The sequence below is a fragment of the Ochotona curzoniae genome, unplaced genomic scaffold (genome assembly GCF_017591425.1).
Source record: "Ochotona curzoniae isolate NIBS_2020 unplaced genomic scaffold, NIBS_Ocur_1.0 contig_1274, whole genome shotgun sequence".
Taxonomy (NCBI): Eukaryota; Metazoa; Chordata; class Mammalia; order Lagomorpha; family Ochotonidae; genus Ochotona; species Ochotona curzoniae.
In genome coordinates, this window is record NW_024465023.1 from 8,686,841 (window position 1) to 8,713,226 (window position 26,386).

General features: G+C 48.3%; 1 protein-coding gene across 8 annotated transcripts; it reads right to left on the reverse strand.

The window, feature by feature from the left end:
* Positions 1 to 639: 639 nt before the first annotated feature.
* Positions 640 to 25,678, reverse strand: GRIPAP1 (GRIP1 associated protein 1). Of its 8 annotated transcripts, XM_040998965.1 has the most exons (26): positions 25,597 to 25,678; positions 23,226 to 23,292; positions 23,018 to 23,079; positions 21,854 to 21,880; positions 20,886 to 20,993; positions 16,322 to 16,472; positions 15,359 to 15,543; positions 15,119 to 15,166; positions 14,434 to 14,465; positions 14,297 to 14,344; positions 14,082 to 14,181; positions 12,680 to 12,757; positions 12,428 to 12,520; positions 11,597 to 11,731; positions 8,774 to 8,869; positions 8,250 to 8,462; positions 7,989 to 8,102; positions 7,108 to 7,185; positions 6,911 to 7,006; positions 6,732 to 6,788; positions 6,518 to 6,617; positions 4,964 to 5,094; positions 3,205 to 3,327; positions 2,960 to 3,053; positions 2,042 to 2,196; positions 640 to 1,227 (listed from the first exon to the last, which is right to left on the reverse strand). In XM_040998965.1, exons 1-26 carry the CDS (start codon positions 25,636 to 25,638, stop codon positions 1,135 to 1,137), a joined length of 2,526 nt encoding a protein of 841 aa, XP_040854899.1. In that variant the 5' UTR covers positions 25,639 to 25,678; the 3' UTR covers positions 640 to 1,134. The 8 variants fall into 8 exon arrangements, with proteins under 8 accessions (XP_040854899.1, XP_040854908.1, XP_040854934.1 ...); XM_040998974.1 differs by lacking the exon at positions 15,119 to 15,166; XM_040999000.1 differs by lacking the exon at positions 20,886 to 20,993 and having other exon boundaries at positions 25,597 to 25,675.
* Between the last annotated feature and the right edge of the window lie 708 nt (positions 25,679 to 26,386).

Here is a 26,386-nt window from a genome sequence, read left to right on the forward strand (position 1 = left end):
TTACCCTACTCATCCCTCCACCTACCCATCCTTTTAGTGATTAATCCACCCACCAACTCATCCATTTGTATGCTCTCCTTTTCCACTTATCCATCCACCATCTATCAATATCCTTCTTTCATTGATCTATCAATCCATCCATCTTTTGTGCAGCCACTTTTTAATTTCCAATTCACAAGCTCAGCCATGCATACATCCCCTTATTCATCTGTCCATCTACTCATTAGCTATCCAGCTACCTAGCTAACTCACTCACCCATTTGTCCATGTTTCCATCTACTTGTCTTCCACCTATGCACCTGCTGATCCACTGGCCCATTTATTCATTCATCCATTTAGTTCCCCATCTATCTGTCATTGATCCATGCAACCTTCTATTTATCTATCCTCCTACCTGACTACTCTTCTTCACCCACAACCCCATATGTTATCTACCCATGTACACATCTGCAGCTGCTTCTCCTCTGCTTAATTCAAGAAAGAGACTGGTAAAGACACATAAGCTGGCTGAGGGTGGGGAAAGGATAATAAAGTTGCAGTCAGAGACTGCCCTCCCCATCCCAATGATTTGATTGCCCCCGCCCCATCCCCACCCCCAGCACACCCCTCTTGCTTGAAAAGAACGAGATCAGACAGTCAGTGGGTGGGCCCGTCTGGCCAGATGGTATTTTGGCTGAACAGCCTTTACAAACACATACACACACGGGTTGCTAGATTGCTGAACATGGACCACGCCCCCACCCAACATCCCCGATCCCAAATGCAGAGTAGCCAGGCTTCCAGACATAAATTAAAAAATAAAATAAAAAATTAAAAAATGACAGTTGGTCTCTGGAAGGGAGAGCTCATGCAGAGATGAAGGCAGAAGCACCCGGAAGCCAGGGCTAAGGAGGAAAAATCCCTGCCCTTCCCTCAGGAACCCCACTTCTCCCTGGGCCACTTCCCCAAGAAAGGGTCATTTCTACCAGCCATCAGGGCTCTAAGCCTCTTTAATGTCCAGTATTCCAAACTATTCAATTTTGTTGCCAGGCCCCGTTTTTCCCACCACAGCTCAAGAGAACAGCATCCTGGAAGGGCAGGGGCAGTGGGGATGGGGAGGCAAGTAGAAGGGGAGAGGATGCAGCCTGCAGGTCTTTAGCTGGTTTCTCCGGGCTCTAAGTCTGGGTCAGGGGAGCCCACACACTCTTTGCTGAGCCGCACAATTTCCTGGGACAGAACTTCCATATCCTGAGAAACAAATGAGCCATTATAGGTGAGAAAAGAAGGTAGGGACAGTTTTCTTGCCAATCCTGAGGGTGATTTCTTCCCCACCCCATTCATCAGTGTTCTGGCCTGGAATGGGAAGGCAGTTGGAGATGTCTGAAGAGCCCCTAGCAGTGTAGGGGGTACTGAGCTAGGCAATTGTGGGCATGGTTGGGGAACCCCTACAGCTATGGAAACGGAGTGTGCAAGTTCCTGTGGTAGGCAATTTCCACCCTCGTTACCTTCTCTTTTACTAATGTGAGCTTGCTTTTCCCAGCCAGAAGCTGTGTCTGATTCCCTCAGAGATGGAAGACTAATTGGGTCATAGGATGGGGAAATGTGTATGAGTGGGTGCAGGGGGATCTAGGGAAGGCAAATGGATGGACAATGAATTGTCCATAGAACAACAGGTGAACAGGCAGGCAGGCTTTTGGGTGAGTTGAGGGAGAGGGCATGTAAAAGGTAAAGCCAGGGGTGACTGGTGTAATAGATATCAAGAAAATGGATGGGGAAGATGACTCAAAGGATGTTCCTTCCACAGGGTGGGTATCTGGACACACGAGTAAACAATTGAGTGAATGGTCTATGAATGGGTGACTGGAAAGATGGAAGAAGAGAGGGAGGATTGACAGGCTAAACATAATAAGTTGATGGGAGAATGGAACATGAAAGTATGAATGGGTGAGGGGATGGCTGAGAAAATGGAGGTTATGTAGGCAGATGAGAGGGGGGACTGGCAGAGGACTCGGGGGCTGTGTGGCTAGATGGGCAGAGGGGTAGGCTGCTGGGTTGTACTCACTTTGTGCAAGTGCATATTCTTAGTGAGCTGCTCCTCCAGCATGTTCTGCAGCTTCTTGTTCATCTCCCGCAGGTTCTCGTCTCCTGGCTTCACCAGATCTCGCAGAACACTGCCCAGCCCACTGCGGTCTGTGTGGCCTGCTGCCATGGACACATCTGCAAGGGCTTGGGATGAAAAGCAGCCCCTCGGCAGAGCCCAAGGAGCAACAGAGGAAACAACAGGTGGGGCATGATCTGTGTTCCAGAGGGGCAGGGGCTCTGTCAGGGAAACCCAGCTTAGTCACTTCCCAGCAGAGCTAGGGAAACACTTCTGTGACTGTGTGGGAGGCAGAGAGTTTGCAACAAACCTGCCGCATGCACACGTGTGAGCTGGGGTTAGTGTAATTAGCAAGGGAAAATCAGGAGAGAGAGCTGGCTGGAAAGACGGGAGTGAGCCAGAGCAAGGTGCAGAGGGGAGAGAATGAGAGGAAGAAGTGGGGAGATGGGAGGGAGAAACAAGAGGAGGAGAGGCAAGAGGAAAAAGAGGAAGGAGAGAAAAAGATAAGGACTTAGGGCTACAGATAGAATAAAGATGTATCGAAATAGGACAATACAGGTAGAAAAGTAAAAGGTAGGTGCAGATAAGAAGAGAGAGGGAAGAGGAAAGTGAGCAAAAGAGAGCAAGAGTATTGAGCCACAGGAGGTGAAAGGGAAGGGCAGAGACACACCAGCAAATGGAGACTGGAAAGATGACAGGGGCATGGAGCAGAAGGAGGAGGTGAGGTACAGTACTTCATGCTCTACATGCTGCAAGTTGAGTTATGGTCTCATCAGGAGCTCTGCTGAATTCCACACAGAGAAAAGCCACCATACTGGTCCAAGGAGGTAGAGGGGCAGGTGAAGGCTGGTGCAGGACTGAGGGAATGCAGGGAGCACTGACCGATGCGGCTGTCCATGACGTAGGTCTCGATGATGGCGCTCTTCCGGCAGAGGTCTTCAGCCATGGAGGCACTGCTCACCTCCAGGTGCTTCACCTGCAAGATGGCCCAGCCCACCTGAAACCCCTCCCCTCAACTGCACCTGTTCCCCCCCACCCCTTGGGAGGAGGGACCCAGCTGGATTCCCAGCTCTAGTCTCTCCCAGGACACTTCCAAGTGGGGCCATAGACAGGCAGGCAGACAGCACCTTCTCTTCCAGCATCCATTTCTCCTGCTGGGTCTCTGCCAGGCGCTGAAAAAGCTCAGCAACTTCCTCATCTGACAACTCTGCTGGCCGAGGGGGCTGGGCCTGCGGGCTGCTGGACAGGGACTGCAGGAAAAAAGAAGGGGAGAGAAGCCACAGGCTCAGCATCACCTGCTCCAAATGGGAGGGAAACCAGCTTAAAATGGATGGGAGGCCATGCACCCTGCCGTGGCACCCTTGGTGATGCTGAGTCCCCTCTGGCCTAAAGCTGCATTGATAGTGGTTGAGAGGGTAAAGGATTATCCAGCAGCTTTGAAATCAGATGTCCAGCTGACAGGGGAGAGAAAAACTAGCTAAACAACAGCACCTAGAATTCAAGAGGTGGGTCTGGTACAGTAGTTCAGTGGCTACATTCTCGCCTTGCAACTGCCAGGATCCCATATGGATGCTGGTTCATGTCCCAGCTGCTCCACTTTCCCATCCAGCTGCCTGTCTGTGGTCTGGGAAAGCAGTGGAAGATGACCCAAAGCCTTGGGACCCTGCACCCATGTGGGACATCCAGAAGAAACTCCTGGCTCCTGGCTTCGGATTGACTCAGCTCCAGCAATTGTGGTCACTTGTAGAGTGAACCAGCAGATGGAAGATCTTCCTGTTTCTACATCTGACTTTCCAAGAAAAAATAAATCTTAAAAACAAAAAAGTCAAGAGGTGAACATTTTTAACAGGTTAGCACAAGAAAGAGGGACTGAACTCAATTAGACTTGAGGGATACAGAACAACCAAACACAACATGTGCTCTGAAGTTGAGGACTAGTGTCCATTAAGAATGACAGTCAAGGACATTTTGTGGGTCAAACAAGAACAACCTGGTTAAGTTCAAAGTACTAGATGAGATGAAGATTTACCAAATTGGAGGAAAGGTAGAGAGATCAGCTAAACACCAACAAAATACTCCTTATCTAATTTAGCTTTTTAAAAATTATTTATTTGAAAGAGTTACAGACAGAAAGAGGAATAGAGAGAGAGATCTTCCATCTGTTGGTTTACTCCTCAGATTCCTACAATGGTCAGAGTTAGGCCAGGCAAAAGCCAGGAGCCAGGAGCTTTCTCCTGATCTCTCCCTTGGGTGGTGGGGGCCCAAACACATGAGCCTGGCTTGGGCATTCCAAGTGGACTTGGGCATTCCAAGTGGACTTCTGGGTGCCTGGCTTCAACCTTGGTCCAGCTCTGGTTGTTGTAGGTATTTGGGGGAGTGAACCAGCAGATGGAAGGTGTGTGTGTGTGACAGAAAGATTGAGAGAGAGGGGAAAAAAAAACTCTGCTTTTTAAGTAGAAGAAAAATTAAATAAACCTTTAAAAAGAGAAAAATATTGCTTGTGAGAAAAGTGGCTGGCAAAGAAGCTGGCGTGACAGATGGCAATAATATGGAGCGATAATTCTAAGTTGGAAAAGGGGATTTTGTACATGGATGGTATACCTACTATGAGCAACATATTCTACAATAGCAGGAAAAGTGCAACTAGCTCACAGATGGTGAAATGGAGGGCCAGAGGGAGCGGCTGACTAGCTCACCCCGCCCCACCCCCCCCATGTGACAACCTGAATCCAAGTTGGCAAGCTTGGAGAAAAGCTAGTAAGAAGATATTTGTCCTGGACTCGGAGTAGGAGATGGCAGTTGGGTGAGGTGGCAAGGGAGGGGAAATTTCCTATAATTTGGGTGGGAGAAGCTGGGGTGATAGGCTCTTCCTTATTTGTCCCTTACCCTGGCTGGAGCAGCTGAGCTTTCCTTCTCCTTCAAGATCTCCCGGTAGCTGAAGGAAGAGATGCTACTGCTGTCTCCAGTCTGGGTCCGGCTCGGTGAGTTCATCTCAGAGAGAACCAGCTCCTCCAGGCCTGGGTAGTGGAGGGGAGAGACACCTGAGCCCTCACACTCCCTGCCCCCACCCAGGTCTGAGAGTAACAAGCAGCCAGAGAGCCAGAGCAGATGAGAGTGCAAGTGAGCAGAGAGCCTAGGCAAGCACATGAACAGAGAGAGAAAGATGGTGGGCAACTCCCTTGGCTAGGCAGGTCAATCTTCATCTCCTCTAATGGACATGGAGAGTGTGCAGCAGGCTCCTCTAATGGCTTCTGCGATGCTGACACGGATCCCCCATCAAACAGAAGCAGGGCTCTCACTTTAGAAAGAAAGGGTTACTTCAGGTGACTGAGTGCCTCACATGGAGATTGATTTCACAGGAGATCCAACTGTTTTGCCACATCACTCTAAACCTAGGTACTGAGCTTGTGCTACTGCTCTTGTGGCTGCCTTGGGGTGCCAGGGAGGGGCTTACCACCACACTCTGAGGATTTCCTAGGAAGGACGGGGGGGGTGGCACCTGATTGGTAGCCTGAGTTGGGGAATGTGGAAACAAGGGATACCCAGTCCCATCACTGTACCTGCTTTATTTGAATGGACTCCGAGGCCACGCCCCATGAAAAGCTAAAGGCACAGCAACTCAAGGTCCATATCTGTTCCCTGCTACCTGCAGCTGTGCTAGGGTCTCCCTAGCTCAACTGGAGGTTCCAAGGGCAGCCACTGAGGAAGCATCACATCCAGGACTCTGGGCTTGAGGATGGGGATGTATGAAGGGAGAGAATGGATGCAATGAATGGAGAGACATGAATTGAGGTTGGGGAGAGTAAAGTGGGGAGATGGACAGACATAGAAAACAGGAGAGGAGAGAGGCAAGGAGATAAGGGGAGGTGCACCTGGTGCAATGGCCCAACAGACTAATCCTCTGCATTACATTGCCAGCATCCCATACGGACAATGGTTTGTGTCCTGGCTGCTCCACTTTCCATTCAGCTTCCTGATTATGACCTAGGAAAGCAGTGGAGGATGGCTCAAGTCCTGGGGACTCTGAACCCATGTGGGATACCCAGAAGAAGCTTCTGGCTCCTGACTTTGGATTGGCTCAGCTCCAGCTATTGTAGTCACTTGGGGAGTGAACCAACAGATGGAAGATCTCTCTGTCTTTCTTTCCCTGTAAATCTACCTTTCTAATAAAAATAACCAAAAATAAATAAATAAATAAAAGAAAGAAAGACAGAAAGAGAAGGGGAGGGAAACAGAAAAGAAACAGGAAGAGGAGAAAAGGAGCGAGAACAAGCAAGCAAGCGATCCAGGCAGATTTGGAGGAGAGCTAGACAGCCCGACAGAAGTTGAGGGTGAGGGAAACGCAAGACAGCCGTAAGGAGACAGAGATGCAGAAAGAAAAAATGGAGACACAGAGCTCCCCAAAAGGTGAGAGGTTCCCAGTCTGTGGGGCTCCCTCACCTGAGCGGCTCTTGCTGTTGGTGAGGATGTCCTGCAGTCGTTCCTGCAGCTTGTCGGCCCGCTTCCGCTCCAGGTGCAGCTGCCTCTTCAGATCCTTGAGCTGTGTTGGGCAAGGATGGAAAGGAGGGTGAGGAGGGAAGACTGATGCTAGTTGGCCAACAAGCAGGGAGATGCTGCAGGCCATGGGGTGCTGCACTGGGATGCCTCATCTTACTGCGGCACTGCCTTTCTTCTCCAGGATCCGTTGCCCGTCCACCGTGTCCTTCACTTCCTATGGGGAGCAGATAGAGCAGGGCTGGTGGGTACCAAAGGGAGGCACGCCCTGCTCTGTGTAACTGTTGAAAGCCTGGAAACAGCGGGGCAGCAGGCCTTGGCCATGGAAGGCCCATTGACCTGCTTTAGGCTGCTGATGGTCTTCAGGTGGTCATCCCGCTCCTCCTGGGCCTGCCGGAGCTGATCCCGCACACCCTGCAGCTCCTCCTCTTTGTCCTACAAAGCAGATAGTCACTCAATCTCAGCTTGGAAAGCACCACCACCCCATCCTCCCATGAGGGTCCACCCAGAGAAGATGAGGATCACACGGCAGCCACCTTCAGCTCAGCAGCATGCTGCTCCTGACACTGCTGCAAAGCTTCCTCTTGTTCCTGCTGCTGCTGCTGCAGTGACTCCTGCAACACAAGTCCCCCAGCTGGCTGCAGTCCCCAACCTCCCTGCCCCCCGGACAAGCATGTGCCCATGCAGGGCTGAGGAACTGCACCAAGAACCCTAGGGGTGCCCAGAAAAGACCCTTCCGCAGGGAATGCCACAGACCCTTGGGCTGTACCATTCACATTCTAGATCTAGCTATGTTTCTATATTTGCTTTTCTTGAATAAAAACACAACACAGCATGCACTTACTAACATGCTAGGAATGTTGGAAGGATTTTACAAATATGAGCTCATTCTTGATAATCCTCCCCCAATACCTTGACAGCAGGTATTATTATTTATTCCCTTTCTTATCAAAATGGAAATGAGCCAGGGAGGTTAGATCACCAGCTGAAGAGGCATACAGCTAGAAGGGACCACAGCCAGGATTCAAACCCGGGACAAACAACTGACTCCAATCTGTACTTTTCACTGCTGCATAATGCTGCCTCTTAGGTTCTATGCTGAGATTCATCCACACTGGCAATGAAGCTACCTATTCAGATAAAAATCTGTGTAGGTAGTACAATAATTTCCCAAGAAAAGTAACTACTTTCAGGAGGAAGAGGTAGCTTTGCAAGTCCACACAAAGGCCCTGCACACCTGACCTGAAGCCCTGCCAACATGTTGGCAATTTCTCGTCCACTCCAGAATGCTGCCAGGGAGGGGGAAGCTCTAAGGAGGGAGATCCTTAAGTCCAGAATGTCTCAGAAAGTTCCAGGGTCACTCCTGCTCTTGTGGTTCCAATCAGTCTCTGCACCTTCCCAGGAAGTGTCAACTCACCTCGGCTTCCTTCAAGCGCCGTTCAAACCAGCCCTTGGCGCCATCCATGGAATGCACCTGAGCTTGCAGCTCCTCCACTGTCTGTTGGAGGGTCTCTAGTTCCCGTGTTCGAGCCTGGGAGTGGACAGACAGACACTTGTGGGGAAAGACTGATGGGGAGGAGAGTGGGAACCTTGCCCACACCATTCACTGGTGCAGGAACAACACTAAGGGGTCCCCAGGACTTTGAAAAGGAAGGGCCAGTGCCCTTAGCCTACCCACCTTCTCCTCCCGGATCTGGCCCCGGAGCTCCTCCTCCTGACGTTTCTTGTCCTCGTGCAGCTCCCGGAGCTCACGCTCATAGCGGGCACGCACCCCTAGCACCTCCTTCTCATGTCGGAGTCGGATTGCTCCCAGCTCCTCCTTGTGCTGAGACTTCTCCTGCAGCGTCTCCATGGCAAGCTCATCCAGCATGGCCTTGCGCTTCTCAGCACTCTGGGCCCCAAGAGGCTGACGGTCAACCTCCTGCTCTTCCTCTAACACCCACAGAGGTCTGCCCCGCCTCTCCCTCTGTGCCCAAGGAATGTCCCAAACCTGATCCCTTTCCTGTCTCCACCCCAACTGAGTCACACTCAGCCATCCTCAGAGAACTAGCCACTTTTCCCACCTCCCCATTCTCAGGGAATATGGTCAAGAAACTGGTCACAGAACCAGTGAACTTCCGTCCCGTTCCCATTGTCATGAATTTAGCCATATCACCTTCTCCCATCTGGCTAGACTTCACTCCTCCCTCTACATTGCCCCACCTTCCGAGCCTCTTGCAGTTCCTGGGTTAACTGCTCCTTCTCTTGTCCAATTTCTTGTAGCTGTTCCAGCAGCCGACTATTGGCCCGCAATGACTCCTAGTATAGGAATGAAGGGGGAAGAAGTTTAATAAACAGCTCTCAGTAGGTGCCAGTCCTCACACATGGGCACTTTGGAAAGTATTTACCTTCCTCTGGCAAAGCAGGTGTTGTGACCTCAATCACTACTGGAGAAACAGGAAAGACTTTTTCCCAGCATCCATTCCTACTCCCCAACACACACACACACACTCCTAACTGTGGAATTTGTGGTTGGGCCCATGGATGTCTAGCAGATGTTTCCCTCCATCCCTCCCAGCTCAGGGTGGTCATGGAATTAATTTCCTTGCTTAAACATGTATTCATTTATCTGTTTGAAAGGCAGAGGTACAGACATGGAGAGACATACATAGAGAGAAAAAGAGAAGGCATCCACTGCTTCGCTCCCCAAATGCAGTTGGAGTTGGGCCAGGTCAAAGCCAGGAGCCTGGAACTCCATCCAGGTCTCCCATGTGAGCAGCAGGGACCCAAATAGCACTTGAGCCCTCTTGTGCTGTTTTCCCAGGCACATGAGCAATGAGCTGGATTGGAAGCTGAGCAGATGGGACTTGAACCAGTGTTTGCAATGTGGGATGCTGGTATTGAAAGCAGCAGTCACAATGCTGTATTCCAGTGCTCACTCCCATGTGCTTAATTTCTTTGTGCAAAAAAGACAAATATAACTTAAGTTGTGCTCTTAAAGGAAATGGGCATGTTGTTCCATGTCCCTTTTGCTCTTTCCCTCCAGACAGACTGCAGGGACGATGCAGGGGAAGACTGAGCAAGTATTTTGGATGTCAAGAGGAAAGTCTTGTGTTCAAAGTGACAAACACGCAATGGAGAAAGAACCTGAGGCACTGCTGATTGGAAAGTGATTGTTCCATTCTTAACCTTCCTGGAGTTTCACGTGAGTCCAAACTACCTTATTTAACCCAGTGTTATTCTGGTTCCTACAGAATGAGCATTCCAAATCTAAAAATCTGAAATCTGGGGCTGGCATGTAGCAACAGGTTAATCAGTCACTTCCAACATCAGTATCCCAAAACAGAGTCCCAAATGCTCTACTTCTTTTTTAATTGTTTGTTTAAAATTTTGTTTTAGTTATTTGAAAGGCAGAGTTTCAAAAAGAGAGGGAGGGAAAGAGAAGGAGAGGAAAAAGGAGGGACAAAGAGAGAGAGGGAGGAAGATGGAGAGAGAGACAGACAGTCTTCTGTCTGCCAGTCTACCTTCCAAATAGCTGCAATGTCTGGGGCTGGGCCTGGCTTTCCCAGGCACATTAGCAGGGAGATGGATTGGAAGTGGAGCAGCCAGGGAGCCAGCCTGTGGCATAAGAGTAACATTGAAACACCACCTGAGATGCCAGCATCCTATGTGGTCACCGGTTTAAGTCCTAGCTGTTCTGTTTCTGATCCAGCTCCTTGCTGCTGTATCTCAAAAAGCAGCAGAAAATGGTCCAAGTACTTGGGGCCCCTACATCCCACATAGGAGACCCATAAGAAGCTCCTGGCATTAAGCTCCTCCCAGCCCTGGCCATTATAACCATTTAGGGAGTAAACCAGCAGGTGCAGGATCTTGTCTTTCTTTCCTTCTCTCTTTCTGTAACTCTGCTTTCAAATGACTGAACTGTTATGGAAGAAAAAAGTGGAACATCCAGGACTTGAGCCATCATCACCCTTATGGGATGTTGGCATGGCAAGGAATGGCTGCACTCACTGATCCAGATTTTGTGGAATGCAATTTATAGGCAGTGCATGATAGCTGAATACTTGTGCTCCTGCCATCCAAATGGAAGATCCAGGTGTAGCTCCTGATTCCTGGTATTATCTTAGCCAGCCCTGGCCATTATGGCCATTTGGAGAATGAACCCGCAAATGAAAGATCTGTCTCTGTAACCCTTTATTCAAATAAATAAATCTTTATAAAAAATGCAAGTACACTAATATTATATAACATAACCTTCTAGCTATGCATATGAAACAGCAATAAATTTTATGTTCAGGCCTCAGTCCCACCCCTAAGGTATCTCATTATGTATGAAGGGTATTCAAAAAGTTAATAGAGGGACTGGCACAGTGGCTCTACAGGCTAATCCTCCATCTGCAAGCAATAGCATATTATATAGTACCAGTTCACGTCCCAGTTGCTCCACTTTCAATGCAGCTCCCTGCTTAAGGCCTGAGAAAGCAGTGGAGGATGGCCAAAACCTTGGGCCCCATGTGGAAGACCCGGAAGAGGCTCCTGGCTCCTGGCTTTGGATCAGCTCAGCTCTGGCCATTGTGGCAAAATTTGGAGAGTGAATCAGCAGATGAAAGATCTTTCTTTCTTCATCTCTCCTCTGTAAACTGCCTTTCTGATAAAATAAATTTTTCTTTTAAGTTAATGGAACATGCATGGTGTAACAAAACTGTGGATTTCAAAATTTTTGCCCCAAAATGAGGTTCTTTCCATGAACTTTTTGAAATACCTTCATATATTCCAATTTTTTTAAATTATCAACATGTCTGGTTCCATATATTTGAGATATGAGTGTTCTGCACGTTCTATAGAATCAGAATAGATATCTTAACTAATCAATAATCAGTATCAGAAAAGTAAAATGACTTATCCCAGGAAATACATGTGCTAACAAGTTAGCGAGCCAGACTACATCCTCCTTGATCCACAGTTTCCCCACCTGCCCCTCCGGGGGGCCCTAATGAGGTAGACTCAGGAAGATAGGAGAAAACAGGCAAGGGGCAGAGGTGTTACCTGGAGCTGGGAGTTGAGGTCATCCTTTTGTCCCATGAGGTCCTCATACTCGGCCTGCCGCTGCTGCAGCTCAGCTGCCTGGCTGGTGGTCTGTTCCCGGAGCATATTCAGTTCCTGGGTCTTTGCTGTTTGAATCTAGAGAAAGCAGTAGTGACAGAAAGTGGAGTGAAAGGGAACTCAGTGGCCAGGCATGGGACATGGGGCCTCCCAGTTCCAGGAGGACAGAGAAAGGTGGCAAGAGAGGCAGGAAGAGAGGACATTGCAAGCATACAAGCAGTGAGGGCACTGAATAAATGTGATGATGATAAATATGATGATAATGTGGTGCTAAATAAATAAATATGATGATTAAAAAAAAAGAACAGTTGTTTGCAGGTAAATAAACCTCACAGACATATAATATGGCCAGAAAGGAACCCACAAGTATCTGATTTTATTTATATGAAGTTAAAGAACAAATGCAATGCATCAAGCTAGCCAGAGGTCAGGAGAATGGTTATTTTTGGGGGAGTATTGACCAGGCCATCTAGGCTACTGAAAATGCTATGAAGCTCAATCTGGGTGGTGGTCTGCATGCAGATAGATACTGCAAGAGCTCAGGGCCTACTTAAGATTAGTACTATTCATGCACTTGACTAGAGGGACATTAGGATGCAAGGGAAACAGGGATGGAGGGCCTGTGTTCACAGGAAGCCAGCAAGAAAGGAGACGAAGAAGCTGAGGTAGGAGAACAGCATGGGGTCCAGACCCTCCTGGCCCAATGTGGATCAGAAGCAGAGAGAGCTGGGAGAGATGGGGAAGGATCAGCAAGGGTTCCCAGGTGTCTTATACCTGCTCCAGGGCAGCCAGGCTAGTCCTCAAGGCATTGTTTTCAGCCAAAAGCCCTTCCACTTGTTCCTGTGCATCTGCACTCTGGATGGATACCTGGACCCAGCCCCACAACAGGGGAGAGTGGGTCCAGAACAGGAAGACAGAACTTACTTGCAGCCAAGAAAGAAGATAAGGAGCACACACGTTCGCGCGCACACACATTGTTCTCATTCATTCAATGCCAACTCCCCAAGCCCATTCAGTACCATGTACCTGATCTTGCAATGCCCGCAAAGCTGCTGCATGCTCCAGCCGCTCCCCTTGCCGCTGATCTCTTAGCTCTGCCAAGCTCTGTGGGGAATAGGAAAGGGAGAACATTCCAGACACTACAGATCTCCCCTGTAGTGCATATAAAGCATACAGCCCTCCCACCTCACCCCCACCTCAACCCACTACCTCTGACCCCCCAACAGCCTGTCTCTAGTTCCCATGGGTCTCAGACAACACAGCTATCAGCATCCTCAGGAGCCCCTGGACTCTAGGCCATTACCCACACGTGTCCCCTCTATTCCAGTCTCCAGGCATCTCAGGCACAGCCAGGCTCCTGGCCCTAGCTCCTGGGGACAGGCTGGAGGGGCAGGGAGTTCGAACTCACTCAGCCCTCATCCTTAAGAGGCATCTCACTCCCCAGGTGCCAGTTCATGAGCCTCAACTCCTGAGCCACCATCATCCCCCAGGGATCCCAGAGGCATTCAACACCTACCAAAGTTTCACATCCACCCAGGTTTGTTGTACCAGAATATAGACACTTCAAGTTCATACAAGCTGTCAGTTTCCTGCTTCTAGTAAAACTGCAGATGGACCTTCCCATCTGTCACTCAGACTCAGCCGAGCATCAGTTCTTGAGGGGTCTCAGCTTTCTCCAGATTCCTGGACCAATGCCCTCTCCACTGCATTCTGAAGTCTAGGAGTATTAGACCCACAAGCCACTATACCCTCCATTTCAAGGGACCTCCAACTTGCTCTTCTAGGTGGAAACCTGAAGTTCTGGCATTCTAGCCCCTAACCATTACTCAGGAGCCTTTGAGCACACCTAAACTTTGGTCTAGCACCTAGAGGTCTCAGACTTACAAGCTTCTTATTTGCAGCCCCCAGGGCATCCAGAACCATGCAGCCCGTTATTCTTTCTAGGTATTAGAGGCCCACCCAAACTGGTCCCCAGACCTCCAGGATCTCCAAATGTATTCAGCCTTCATCCCCTACTGCTTCAATCATGAAATCTTTTAAATCTATTCAACCCCCGACCCATGTCTTCAGTCCTTAGTGGCAAGTTTAGTGGCACCCCAGGCCCTCAAGGTCATAAAGTCACCTCACCTCTAGGGAATCCAATCCCAGTTCCCACTGACCACACATGTCTCCAATGTCGGGAGTTTCCAACTCACATGAATTTGTGGCACACAACCCCTCAGGATCTGTGATTCATGTAGACTCTGATTCCAACTTCTAAGGCCCTCAGGGCTCCCTCATGGCCCACTCCCCAACATCCTAGGGTGGCCCAGGAATTATGTCATCCGTGCACTTTGAACACAGGAACCATCACACCCCTTAACCAGCCTCCAGAGACCTCAGACTTCTCCAGATATCTCAGAATCAGTCCCCCACCCCACCCCCACACCTGATTGGCAGCCTCAAGTTCTTGCTGCAGCTTCTGGGTTTGAGCCAACTGTGCTTTGAGATCCGCTTCCTTTCGCTGTTGTAACTCCTCAATCTTGTTCCTGGGGGTGATATTGAGGGGCACATTGGGTGTGGCTTCAGGCTGTCTCTCAGCACAGACCCTATGTTCTTCAGTACATGCTGCTGGGCCACTCAGTTTCCAACCCTGGAAGTTACCTGCTGTCGTTGAACAACGTTTCCTTTTCTGTCTGCAGACGGCAAAAACTGGTGAGGAAAGACAAGCACAGACGGGTCAACCCCACAGGTCAATTCCCACATTTCCCCTCAAGACCCCTGGTAAAAAGGAAAATTACCTCTCTTGTTTCTTTTTCAGTTTCTCGTTGAGCTGAGCAGGGCCGGGGGAGGATGGGGGTGAGGAGGATGAAGGGGCACAGACAAGTGATAACAGTAAGAATAATATTCAACAGAAAAAGAGACTTAATATTCAGATATTTCTTACTCAGTCCTTTCTGGAAGCCAGGATTTATGTTATCTTGCAGAATAGGAGTACTACTGTTTTGTTTTGATTTTTTTTTAAACAAATGGACAAACTGAGTCCCAGCTGGTCAATAGCGATGACATTATATCCACTCAAAACCCACAGGCTCCAAAGCCCAATTTTTATGCACCCCAATTGGTGGCCAAGGGCCATGTCACAGTCTGGGAAGTCTAGAAAGAATCCAGAGTCATGATCAGTTGTCTAACCACTGCGTTTCTAATATCTAATATCTAATCAGGGTTCTATAAATGTTTGAATAGATGAATGAATGAATGAAAGGAACAAGAAGGCTGGGTCCTGCAATACACAAGATATGGTTGGGACCACCCAAACCCATTCCGCGTTGAAAACAATGGAGACCTAAATGTGAGTCTCTTGATTTACAGATGATGAACATAAGGCTTAAAGGGGACTCAATGCCCTTTCTGTGCTGTCAGGGAAGTTTTGCAGTTGGGGAGTGCAATATGCTAAAGTTCCTAGAAGCTCCCAGACGCCCCCACCTTAGCAAGCTCCTCTTGCAGCCTGGATGTCTCAGCTTGCTTGGAGCTCTGCACGGAAGAAAGTCTGGGGTTACTGTCACCAGGAAGAGAGCAGGCCTCTGCCTTCCTGTCCCACTGCCTCCCTCCTCCTCATAGTCCAGGAGGGAGGTAGTGACATCACAGACATCTCCATGGAACCACGGGCAGAGCCAATAAATCTGCTTTCTCCCAGGGTCCCAACCCCTACACAGCTAGATTCACCTCCAATCCTTGCAGTTGTTCCCAGAGCAACCTCTTTTCTTCTTTTTCCATTTCCCACTTCAACTCCACCTCTGCCAATGGCATGGGAGCCAGAACAGTGGGGGTCAGCTCCCCAGGGGCATCCCCGTGCCCCTCAGTGACAGCTGAGGACTTCCCAGACTCTTTCTCGTAGCGTTCCTGCAGAGCTGTTGAGTAGAACATATGGTGGATAAGATGGGTGTCCGAAGTCCTTGCCATGCCCCAGCTATAGGGAAAACTGGCCTTGACCCTTCCAAATGACCACAGCCTACCAGATTGAAGGTTCAGCTCCATCCTCACCTCTCCTGATTATTTTAAGCACAACCAATAACTGAGAGCCTATTAGCCTACACTAGTTTTCCAAGCCCCATTCTTAAACTTCCAGGTCCCACCAAAATCTTCCAAAGTTTCACCTGCAACTTACACGTGAATCCCCTCCTCTAACTTCCTAAATCCTAATCCACATTCTATAGAATCTCCCTTCTGATCATCAAAACAGCAGCCATCAACATACAAGCCCTAGCTGCTTGCAAAAGGGTCACACATCAGGGCCTTCCTGCTCAGCTTTTCTTTCCAATTCCATTTCTTCCCTGTGTTCACAATCTTCAAACTGCTCCTTCCTTCACTTTCTCCATTTAGTAAGTGTATCCTTTCAGCATTCCAGCTGCTCTTCTCAATCATTTGTTTCATTCCAGGCACTGAGTTAAGTGCAGGTTACCTCCTATCTCTCCTACTACCATCACCCAGGTGGCAGACATTACCACACATAGTTTGTCAAGAAGGGAGGGTCATTAAAGAGAGAACTGGCTTGTCCAAACCACACACTGGTTGGTGGTAGGGCCACATCTCATTCTGAGTCCCCTCTCCCTCCCCTAAAAGCACAATACCTTTCCTGACCCTACCCAGGTTCCAAGGTCTCCATCCCCAGGGAGGGCCTCCAGCTACCTGCCACGTTCTTCTGCAAGGCTGTATTCTCTGCCTGCAGTCTGAGCAGCTCCCCATCCACATGGGGCCCAACATGGGCAGCCACTGCTCCAGAAGCCCCGTCCTTCAGTTTTTGGTTCTCCTGCTCCAGCTGCTCCATCTGGCTGCAGAGCTGAGCAGAAGGAGAGAGAAGTAGAGGAGAAGCAGATGAGAACAATGCTCAGTGAAACCATGAATGGCTCTTAGCCATGCATTTCCCAATTCATTTAGTTCCCCCAAACAACCCTATGATGTAAGTACTGTCACATATTAAACACAAGGACACTGAGGAAGCAATGTTAAACAATGTCATAGGTCTGTTAAAGGGCAGCATCAAAGAGGATCAGGAAGGAAGGAAGGAATGGCAGGTGTTTGGGCATGGCAATTAAGACATCACTTAGGATGTACACATTGCATATTGTGGTGCCTGGATTTGAGTCCAAGCTCTGTTTCCAATTTTCCCATTGCTTCCAAGGAGGGACAAAATCCACAGGACCTTGACTCTTGTGTGGGACACATGGGTTTTTTGCCTGGCCCAACCTCTGGCTGTTATGGGCGGGGGTGTGTGTGTGTGTGTGTGTGAGGGGTGGGTTTTTTTTCCCCCTTTCTATCTGCCTTTCAAACAAGTAAAATAAAGGGATTAGTGTTGTGCTGCCCAGGATGAACCCACTGTTTGGGCCACCTGCATCCCAATATCAGAGTACCTGGGATCAAGCCCCACCTTTGCTTCTGAACCAGTTTCTTACTAATGAGCACCCAAGGAAGCGGCAAAAGATGGCTCAAGTATTTGGGTCCCTGCCATTCACATGGTATATCAGGATAAAATTCCTGGGCCAGTCCTGGCTGTCATGAACATTTGGGGAGTAAACAATGAACAGAAAATCTCTTTCTCTCTTGTCTTTCAGATAAATTAAAGAGAAGAGAGTACTCAGAACAATTTTCTCCTTGTCTGCTTCCAGCCTCACCTGCAACCCAAGACTACAGGTTCCTCTGAAAGCTGTCAGTACCATGGATAGCCCCACTGTCACCCTCTTCTATGAAGGCTCTCTGGGTCCTGCATCCCAGGCCCAGGGACAGTGCCTTTTCAGCCCAGGCATCACAGACCATCCTTCAGGACACTGCCAGGACCAATACTGCCTACATCTCCTGCACCGCCAATGCCTGGCCCTGGAATGCAAATTAAAACTAAGTCAGCCCCATGTTCTCACAGGACAGCACTCACAGCAGTTCTGACATAGTTCCTTTGTCACCATTTTTTTAATGTGAAAATACTGAGGTCCTCATGTATTTTATATTCTTTGGATTATTTTCTACCTAGAAAATTATTTCCTTGATTTAGTTCTTCACATGACTGACTTATCTGAATATTTCAGTGCTCTGTTCAGATGTCACTGTTACAATAAGTAGCCCTTAAAATAACAACAACAACAAATAAGTAGCCTTTGAGGTAGGCATTTGGCCCAGTAGTTAAGATGCTGTTTGGGGAGGTAAGAAGGGATGGTATTATAGCATAGTTGCTAAAACCTCAGCCTGCAATGCCAGCATCTCATACAGACACCACTTTGAATTCTATCTGCTCCACTTCTGATCGATCTCCCTGCTAAAGTGCCTGGGAAAACAGGGGAAGATGGTTCAGGTACTTGAGCCACTGCACCCACATGGAGGCCCCACAAGAAGCTCCTGACTCCTAGTTTTGGCCTGGCCCAGATCGGTCTCTATCACTCTGCCTCTCAAATAAATAAATGAATAAATCTTCTTTTAAAAGCCAGCTAATACCACTGTGACTTGTTCTGTAGGTTATCATCTTTCTTCTAACCTCAGAATGTAAGCAACCCAAAAGTGCAGACTTTGCAGTGCCTGACCTAGGATACAGGGAAACACGAGCCAAGTATGTGGAAAAATGTCTATTCCTGCCTCAACCTCCAAGAGTGACGGTATCACAGAAGCCAGAAACAGGAAGCAGTGAGAAGGCAAGTGCTGAGCGGCACAGCTACCTGAGCATCAGGGGTTCTGAATAGGGGGTGGAATCCCACTGGATTATAAAGTGTTTAATAAAGTGATATAAGGACAGATGTATGGTTCAGCCTGGGTTCAAGTTCTAAAATGCATCCTGGGAGACCCAAATTGTGTCCCAGATTTTCAGTATTAGCCTGACCCAGCTCTGGCTGTTGTGAATATGTATGAAGTAAACGAGGAGGACTGGCGCTCTGATATAGTGTGTAAAGTTAAACTTGCTGTGACAGCATCCCATAACGGTGTCAGTTCAAGTTCCAGCTGCTCCACTTCAATCCAGCTTCCTGCTAAAGTGCCTGGGAGAGCAGTATAAGTTGGCCTAAGCCCTTAAGCCCCTGCACCCATGTGGAAGACCTTGAAGAAGCTTCTGTCTCCTGGCTTAGGACCAATCCAGCTCTGGCCATTGCAGCCATTTGGGGAGTGAACCAATAGGTGAAAGACTTCTCTGTTTCTCCTTTTCTGTGTGTAACTCTGCCTTCATAAAAATAAATATTTTCTTAAAATAAAGGTTAAAAGATCACTTTCTATCAAATAAAATATAAACAGAGTAAATTTGAAGGAATGTTGTAGTAAAACCTGCAGGTCAGAGCCATGTCTGTGGTATGGACTAGTAGAAAATAGTAGCAGTGAAGAGATTGTGGAAACAGTGCAGGTGGCAAGTGGTGAGGGCCAAGGTAACCCAGGATAGACATAAAACTTTTTCAAAGTCAAGAAACATTATAGAGCGAAAATGAGAAGAAAGGAGATTATGGATAGCTAGCCCTCCCACAGCTGATACTGCATGAGGCCCTATGCTACATGACTGTCACACGTTTACCTATTTAATCCTCACAAAAGGCCAGTGAAGTACATACTGTTATTTACATTTAAAATATTTGGGAACCATGATAGTAGCAGGCAGTAGAAGAAACTGTCAGGAGTACAGGTTCAAGGTAGCAGAAATCTGCAATCCAGAGTCCTTCCTAAGAACTACTGCTTGTTAAACTGCTTCTCCTGGTTTTATATCTGCTCCAAGGTTGTTTTTGCTTTTTTATTTTTCAAGATTCACTTACTGGTTTGAAAGGCAGAGTGTCAGAGAGATGGGAAGAATGGACAAGATTGTTGTCCACTTGCTAGTTTATTTCCCAAATGACTGCAATGGTCTGAGCTATACTAGGCCAAAACCTGGACCCCAAAACTCTATCTGGGTCTTCCATGTGGGTGGTAGAGGCCCAAGTACTTGGGTAATCTTCCACTGCCTTCCCAGGCATATTACAAAGGAGCTGCATCAAAAGTAGAGCAACCGAGAAGTGAAGCTTGGCTCCCATGTGGGATGCGGAGTTTTGAGTTGAGGCTTAACCCTATGTTCCACACAAAAGCCCTCCCCTCCTCCCTCTTCAGCTCTTTAAACATTGTGTTCTCAGGTTAAGGGTTAGAAATACCATTTTTGCTCCCAGGAGAATTTCTTCCTTAAAACATACTAAGAAACACTGGGAGAACTTTTTTTTTTCCCAGCCAAGGGCCATATTGGATAGTTATGGTATTATTTGTGGGGCACATACACAAAAAAATCTACTTAAAAAATAGCCTGCTCTAAATTCATTGAATTTCAAGACCCACTGCACTTGTCTTGGTAGGGCCAGACCGAGTGATTCTACATATTTATATGGCCTGTGGTCTGGGTGGTCGCCACCCTACACCAAGAGATCAGTGCTGTGGTGCACTGGATCAAGTCATTGCTTGCAAAGCTGTCATCCAATTTCAGAGTGCCAGTTCAAATCCTGGCCCCTTTGCTTCTGATCCCAGCTTCCTGCTAATGCACCTGGGAAGACACTGGAAGATGGCCCACGTACTTGGGCCCCTGCCACACATGTGAGAGATCAGGTTCCTGGCTTCGGCCTGGCCCAGACCTAACTGATGCAACCATTTGGGAAATGAACCAGCAAACAGAAGATATCTTTCTGTCCCTCTCTCTCTGTGACTCTGCCTTTTAAATAAAGAAAGAAATCTTTAAAACTATACACTATAAAGTCAGTGAGCTTTTAAACAAAGGCACAGAAGACAAAAAAAGGAACAATAGTTAATATTTTCAACTACCCAGTGTTTTTATAAACAGCCACTACACTAAAATCAGTAAGAAGATAGAATTAGCCAGTCCAGAATGAACCTTAGGTTCATGTCAGATAAAGGCAAGGCAGATAAAATGGAAATAACACCCTCTATTAAACATAAGAATTTTATCTAAATCCCCCAACATCCTGGGGTATCACAGCATTGACCCAAATTACACATGGGGAGACTTGAAGTCCAAAGAAAAAGAATGACTTGCCCAGGAACCAGTTGACTCCATGGCTGGAAACCTTCTGTTCTCAACACAGTGAGCCCTTCTGTGAAACCCTTGCCCCCCAGAAGCCAGCTGGGACTTATTTCAGCACCAAGGACAGTGCTCCAAACGCCAGACCCTGTCTAACCCCCCTCTACTGCCCTTAGTTTTCAGCCCAAGATAGTCCCTCCAACCCCGGCTTTTCCCTGGGGCTATCCCGGGCACCAGCACCTTGCTGAATTCAGCCATGAGTGTGCTGTTCTGCAAGCGGAAGTCTTCCTCCTGGCTGTGCAGCTTTGCCTGCAACATCTCATTTTCACTCAGCAGTACCTCGATTTCCTGCAGTGGCAGACAGGGGCCAGGAATCCATCAGGGGCGGAAAGGATGAGAGTTGAGTAAAGAAAGAGATGAGAAAATTACATAGAGGCAGGAAACAGTAGAGAAGGAGAGAGGATGAGGGAGGGGAGAGAGTGTGTGAGAGAGAGAGAGAATAAGAACCAGGGAAGGGGAAGAGAGATATGGTGGCAGGGGGAGGTAGAGAAGAGGAAAAACGGGGAAAGAAGAGAAAGACATGGAAGGAGATACAAGAAGGGAGAGAGAGGAAGAAAAGAAAGGAGAAAATCATGATGGGGGAGGAGGTAAAAGGAGATGGGGAAGGAGGACAGGCAAGGAGAGAAGGATTGGAAAGGGAAGAGAGGAAAGGCAAGAAGAAAGAGACAAAAATAGATCAATGCAAAGAAAACAGAACAGAGAGAGGTTCAACGAAAGAAATAAGACAGGAAGAGATAGAGGATTGGAAAGAAGGGAAGCAAGGAATCAGAGAAGGTAGGTGGAGAAAGGGGGAGAGGAGGAATGAAAGAGAGGGAGGCATGGAGAGAAAAAAGGAAGGGAGGGAGAAAAGAGATGGCAGAGATGGGAATGGATGGGGGAGAGAAGAGAAGGTTGGAGAAAGAACAGTTACAGAGAGGAACAGGAGAACAGAGATGGGGCAGAGTCTCAGTGAGAAGGACCAAGACAGAAAAATGGAGAAGAGACCCAAAGAAGCACAGAATTCAAGATCAACACAGGAAAAACAGACAGCCACAGAAACACATAACAGTGAGTTAGTCACAGATGCAAGGGCACACTGAAAGAAGACATACAGAAATACCTCCACCAACTGTCTCCCAGACACGGGTGCTTTCCATGGGTCCTCTTACCTGAGCTTTCTTGCTCTTGCTCAGTGCCTAAAGTGGGAGAAGAGAGTTCCAGTGAATAGAGATGTATCCATCAGCTAGAGCTTGGAGACAACTGTGGCAAGCACAAAGGTGATGGGGCAATAATAAGGCTGTGAAGTGGGAGGGTCTTCAAACACAGAACTTGTGTAACAATGTGGGAGTCTACAGGAGTGACAGAAAAAATGAGTAAAGGAATGAGAAACATGCCTGGTGCTACAGCAGACAGCTATCATCCTTTCCTGTAAGTTCTTAGGAGGTCTAAGGGGTGGGGTAGGTGTGTGTGTGATCCCATATGGGTGCCGGTTCATGTCCTGGCTGCTCCACTTCCCATCCAGCTCCCTGCTTGTGGCCTGGAAAAGCAGTAGAGGATGGCCCAAAGACTTGGGCTCCTGCACACATGTGAGAGACCTGGAAGAAGCTCCTGGCTTCTGGCTTTGGATCAGATCAGCTCTGGTTGCTGTAGCCACTTGGGGAGTGAATTAGCGGATAGAAAATCTCTCTCTCTGTCTCTCCTTCTCTGTAATTCTGCCTTCCCAATAAAAATAAATAAATCTTAAAAAAAAAATAAGAAACTGCCACACCCCTACTGGGCAGTGGAGGGCACAACCAGGTTTGGGGAACCAGTACCCTAGCAAAGAGAAACAGCCAATATTCTGCATCCTGCAATATTCATCCAACAAATATTTTACCAAAAATGAACTATGATGCATATAAGAAGGAGACAAAGGATTCCTGTAAATGTCTGAAAGGGCTGAGGCAGATTATATTTCTATCTCATCTTCAGAGGCTCTGGAAGGTAGGGTCAGTCTCAGTTTTGCCAACAGAAAAATGAAAGGGATAACAGGCAGGAACCCAAGGCAACTATGTGAGTCAAGGATGGTGGTTATACTCAAGGCAGAATTTTGGACAGATTTGAGTGAATGAGAATGACTAAGCTATTCAAGTTGGACATCAATAAAGAGTAAATGAAAACTAATCACTAAATTAGGCAGGATTAGGTCAAGTTAGCAAACTAAGAGACTTCCATGCATGGAAGCAGTATGTGACATTTGGTCCAGTTTACTGTGGGTGCTTACTGGATGGGTGAATGTGTCAGTTGCTTAGAGGGAAGCATGGCTAAAGGGATGGGTAGGTGTAGGGAGGTACCTTCTGAGCTTTGCTGAATTCCTTATCCAGGTAGGCGACCTTCTGTCGAAGACTGGCGAGTTCTGGGAGAAGGAAAGCAGGGAGTCTCAGGCAGTAGGTAAGAAGTTGAAAGATCTTCTTGCCAGGCCTTGGAGGGAAAAAAGCCTGGCCTCCACCCCCACAAAGCCATCCCTTTCCCGGCCATCTAATGAGACCCTCTTGGCCTCACCAACTCCATTTTTGCGTAGTTCATCTGAGAGCTGGTAGTTGTTAGTCCGAAGTTCCAGGAGCTGGGCCTTTAGGGGAAATAGGAAAGGGAGAAGATTTTGTCAGGAGCACATCTCTATTCCCACCCATAGTGAACCAAGCCCCTAAGCCCCAGTCCCTCAGTGTGCCTCTTAAGATCTGTGCAGGGCTGGTATGCTAGCTCAATTGGATAATTCTCTGCCTACAAGTATTGACACCCCATATGGATGCCAGTTGGTGTTCCAGCTGCACCACTTCCCATACAGTTCCATGCTTATGGTTTGGGAAAGCAGATGAGGATGGTCCAAAGCCTTGGGACCCTGCACCCACATGGGAAACCTGGAAGAAGCTCCTGGCTCCTGGCTGCTGACTTTGGATAAGCTCAGCTCTGGCCATTGCAACCACTTGAGGAATAAATCAGCGATGGAAGATCTTTCTGTCTCTCCTTCTCTCTGTATATCTGCCTTTCCAATAAAAATAAATACATCTTTTAAAAAAAAAACTATGCACACTGTTTCCTCAATGAGCTTCCAGGCCCTCAGCCCCTCACTGTCCCAGCTCCTCTGACTCCTCTCATGACCCCAGACAGCTGAACAGCTCCATCAACCCTGCTCCAATCCACTCTGCACTCAGGCCATGGCAGAGTACTGAGTCAGCTGGGCTCTTGTTTGTGTGTGTCCCATGGCTCTCCACGCCCACAGGATCAAGGTCCTCCTCCTCCTGGCTGACCTGTTTCCACACACTGAAGATTGTCAGGGGTGGAGTGGTGTGCATCCTCCCCATCACACCTGGAGGTGCAAGACAGCAGGAAAAGAGTATCTTCTATTCTCCTGCCCATCTTTCCCTGGGTCAGGAGGACTCCACAATCCTCCATCCCTGTACCTCCCTCACCCCTAAGGCTCTGAAAAAAAAAAAATAGTCAGGGTTTCTTCAAAACTGAAAGAATGGCTTGCCCAGACAGCACACCCATGTCTACCAACCCTACAGACCCAAGGCAGCTTCTTCCCATACCCAATCACTGCCCCTTACTCTAGCAGCACCTTCTGCTCCCTCTCATGGCACCTTCCTTCACTCTCCCCCACCTCCAGCTCCTGCTGGTCTGCTGAAGCTCTGAAGGCTTGGTCTCTACAAAATCATTCTTGCCTCTGTCCTCTCCAGAACGCAGGGATTGGTCTGTAAATCCCACCACAATGCGAACATCTTTTGTACAGCCTTGGAGTCCCTGTGCAATAGAGCCCAATGGTTTTCCCTTCTACACAGCCCAGTGGGCTCAATCTGCCTTACTCCATGGGTTCCTCCCACACTGCTCAAGATCTCCCCAAATCATGATGCAAGGGGAAGGCTCTGCACACATCAGTCTATAAGATTTGGAGTGGGTTGGGTGGCTCACGTGTTACAGTGCTCTTCCCCATTCAAAGTGAGCTAAGTTCACCCTTCCATCCAGCCTCAATGGGCTTCATACAGGGGACACCTGGTTTCCCTCATTCAAGTACCAATCAAACTATCAAACCTCAGAATTCATCTCCTACCCCAACAGGATCCTGCTCCCTCTCTGAACCTTCCACAGCATGGAACTCTTAACAATAGTACACTTATGGTGGGTTACTATGGCCATTCATACCCTCTCTGAATATCCTCCATTTCAGGAAAGAACCAGGGGGCCAGAACACCCAGATCATCTCCTAAAAACTCTTGTGAGTTCCCTTGCATGCAGTCTCAAGTGTCCCTTTTCACCCACACCTCTGATGCTGTCCCAGCAGCTGATGAGGTCATCCCTAGTCATCCAACAGTACTGCCTCCTATTAGCATTCATCTCTCCACTTGCAGGGACCTCTTTCTCACAACACCAGAGCCGGGGCTTTTCCCAAATGCCTTGTCATAGTGGTATCGTCCACAAACTTTCCACCTCCCACCATCTAATGGTATGGCCCTCTCCTGGGCTCCCCCCCAGCATGACGCAAACAGTCCAGCTTCAGCTTCCTTCCTCTCCACACAAAATGGTTTCGCCCTCAGAATCTCCTTCTTTCAAAGCCCAGCATTATTATCAGCCATGGTGTCCTTTGCACGAGCCCAAAGGTCTCGCCCCACCCCCAGGCCTGAGTAAGGTAATGCTCATTCAAGGACGATCTCCTCCCACCTACAAAGCTAACAGAATACAGCTTTCAAAAATACAACCGGCAAGAATCTCAGATTCCAACAGTCTCACCACTCAGCTCCTCAATTTCCCTTCTCCAGCCCAACCTCTTTAGACTCAAGAGTCCATCCCAACCAGCTCGTCAGAGGCGGTGGCATGACCGCTCTGCACCCCGCCCCTGCTCGCCCAGCCCGGTGGTCTTTCCCACGGCGAGCGGCACCTGCATCCGCTGAAACTCCTCCTCAGACAGAGCTTGCGCCATGTTCCTCCCCCCCCACCCCACCCCCTACAGCTTTCTACGCAGACGCAGCTCCGGCCTCCTGTCAGTATTCAGGTCGGAGCAAACCACTCTCCAGGAATGGAGGGGGAGAAACGTAATTCGGAAGGTCGGGACTTTGGAGATGGAAAGAAGATAATGGAATGAATAGGGCAGACGAATTGTGATTTAAACGTGTTGCCAGAATGCAAGCTGCCTGGCCTGGCGTTAGAGCTAGTGGAGCGTATCATTCTGATGCTACACTATAACACCCCTGCTTCATGGGTAGACTCGTCGCTAAGGAAGTGTTTGCCGACAGAAAATCACCCTTCCGCGGTACTCCTTTAATAAAAAAAGGTTGACTTAAAGCACAGAAATGAAAGCGGAAGCTTTGCGCCGGTAAGTATTTCGTTCCCGCCCCCCTCCGGATGACCCCAAAGGGGAATCCCACCTTTTCTGAAATCCTCGGCCTCATTTATTTATTTATTTATTCATTTATTTATTTATTTATTTTAATCTGACAATGATTTTGTATATTGCTTTCGTATCATTTCTCGAGCTTTTGGCCAAGATCAAGTGTTGTACATACAAGTGCCCTAGCCACGAATACATTTGAGATACTGGGAAAAAAATGGCAGTGAATCAAAGAAAAACAAAAACAAGACTAAATCAGGATCATGAAATACCTGCAACATCCAAATAAATCTTAACATCTGTTCTAGCCTTCACAGACCTGAGTGAGAAATGGGATCTT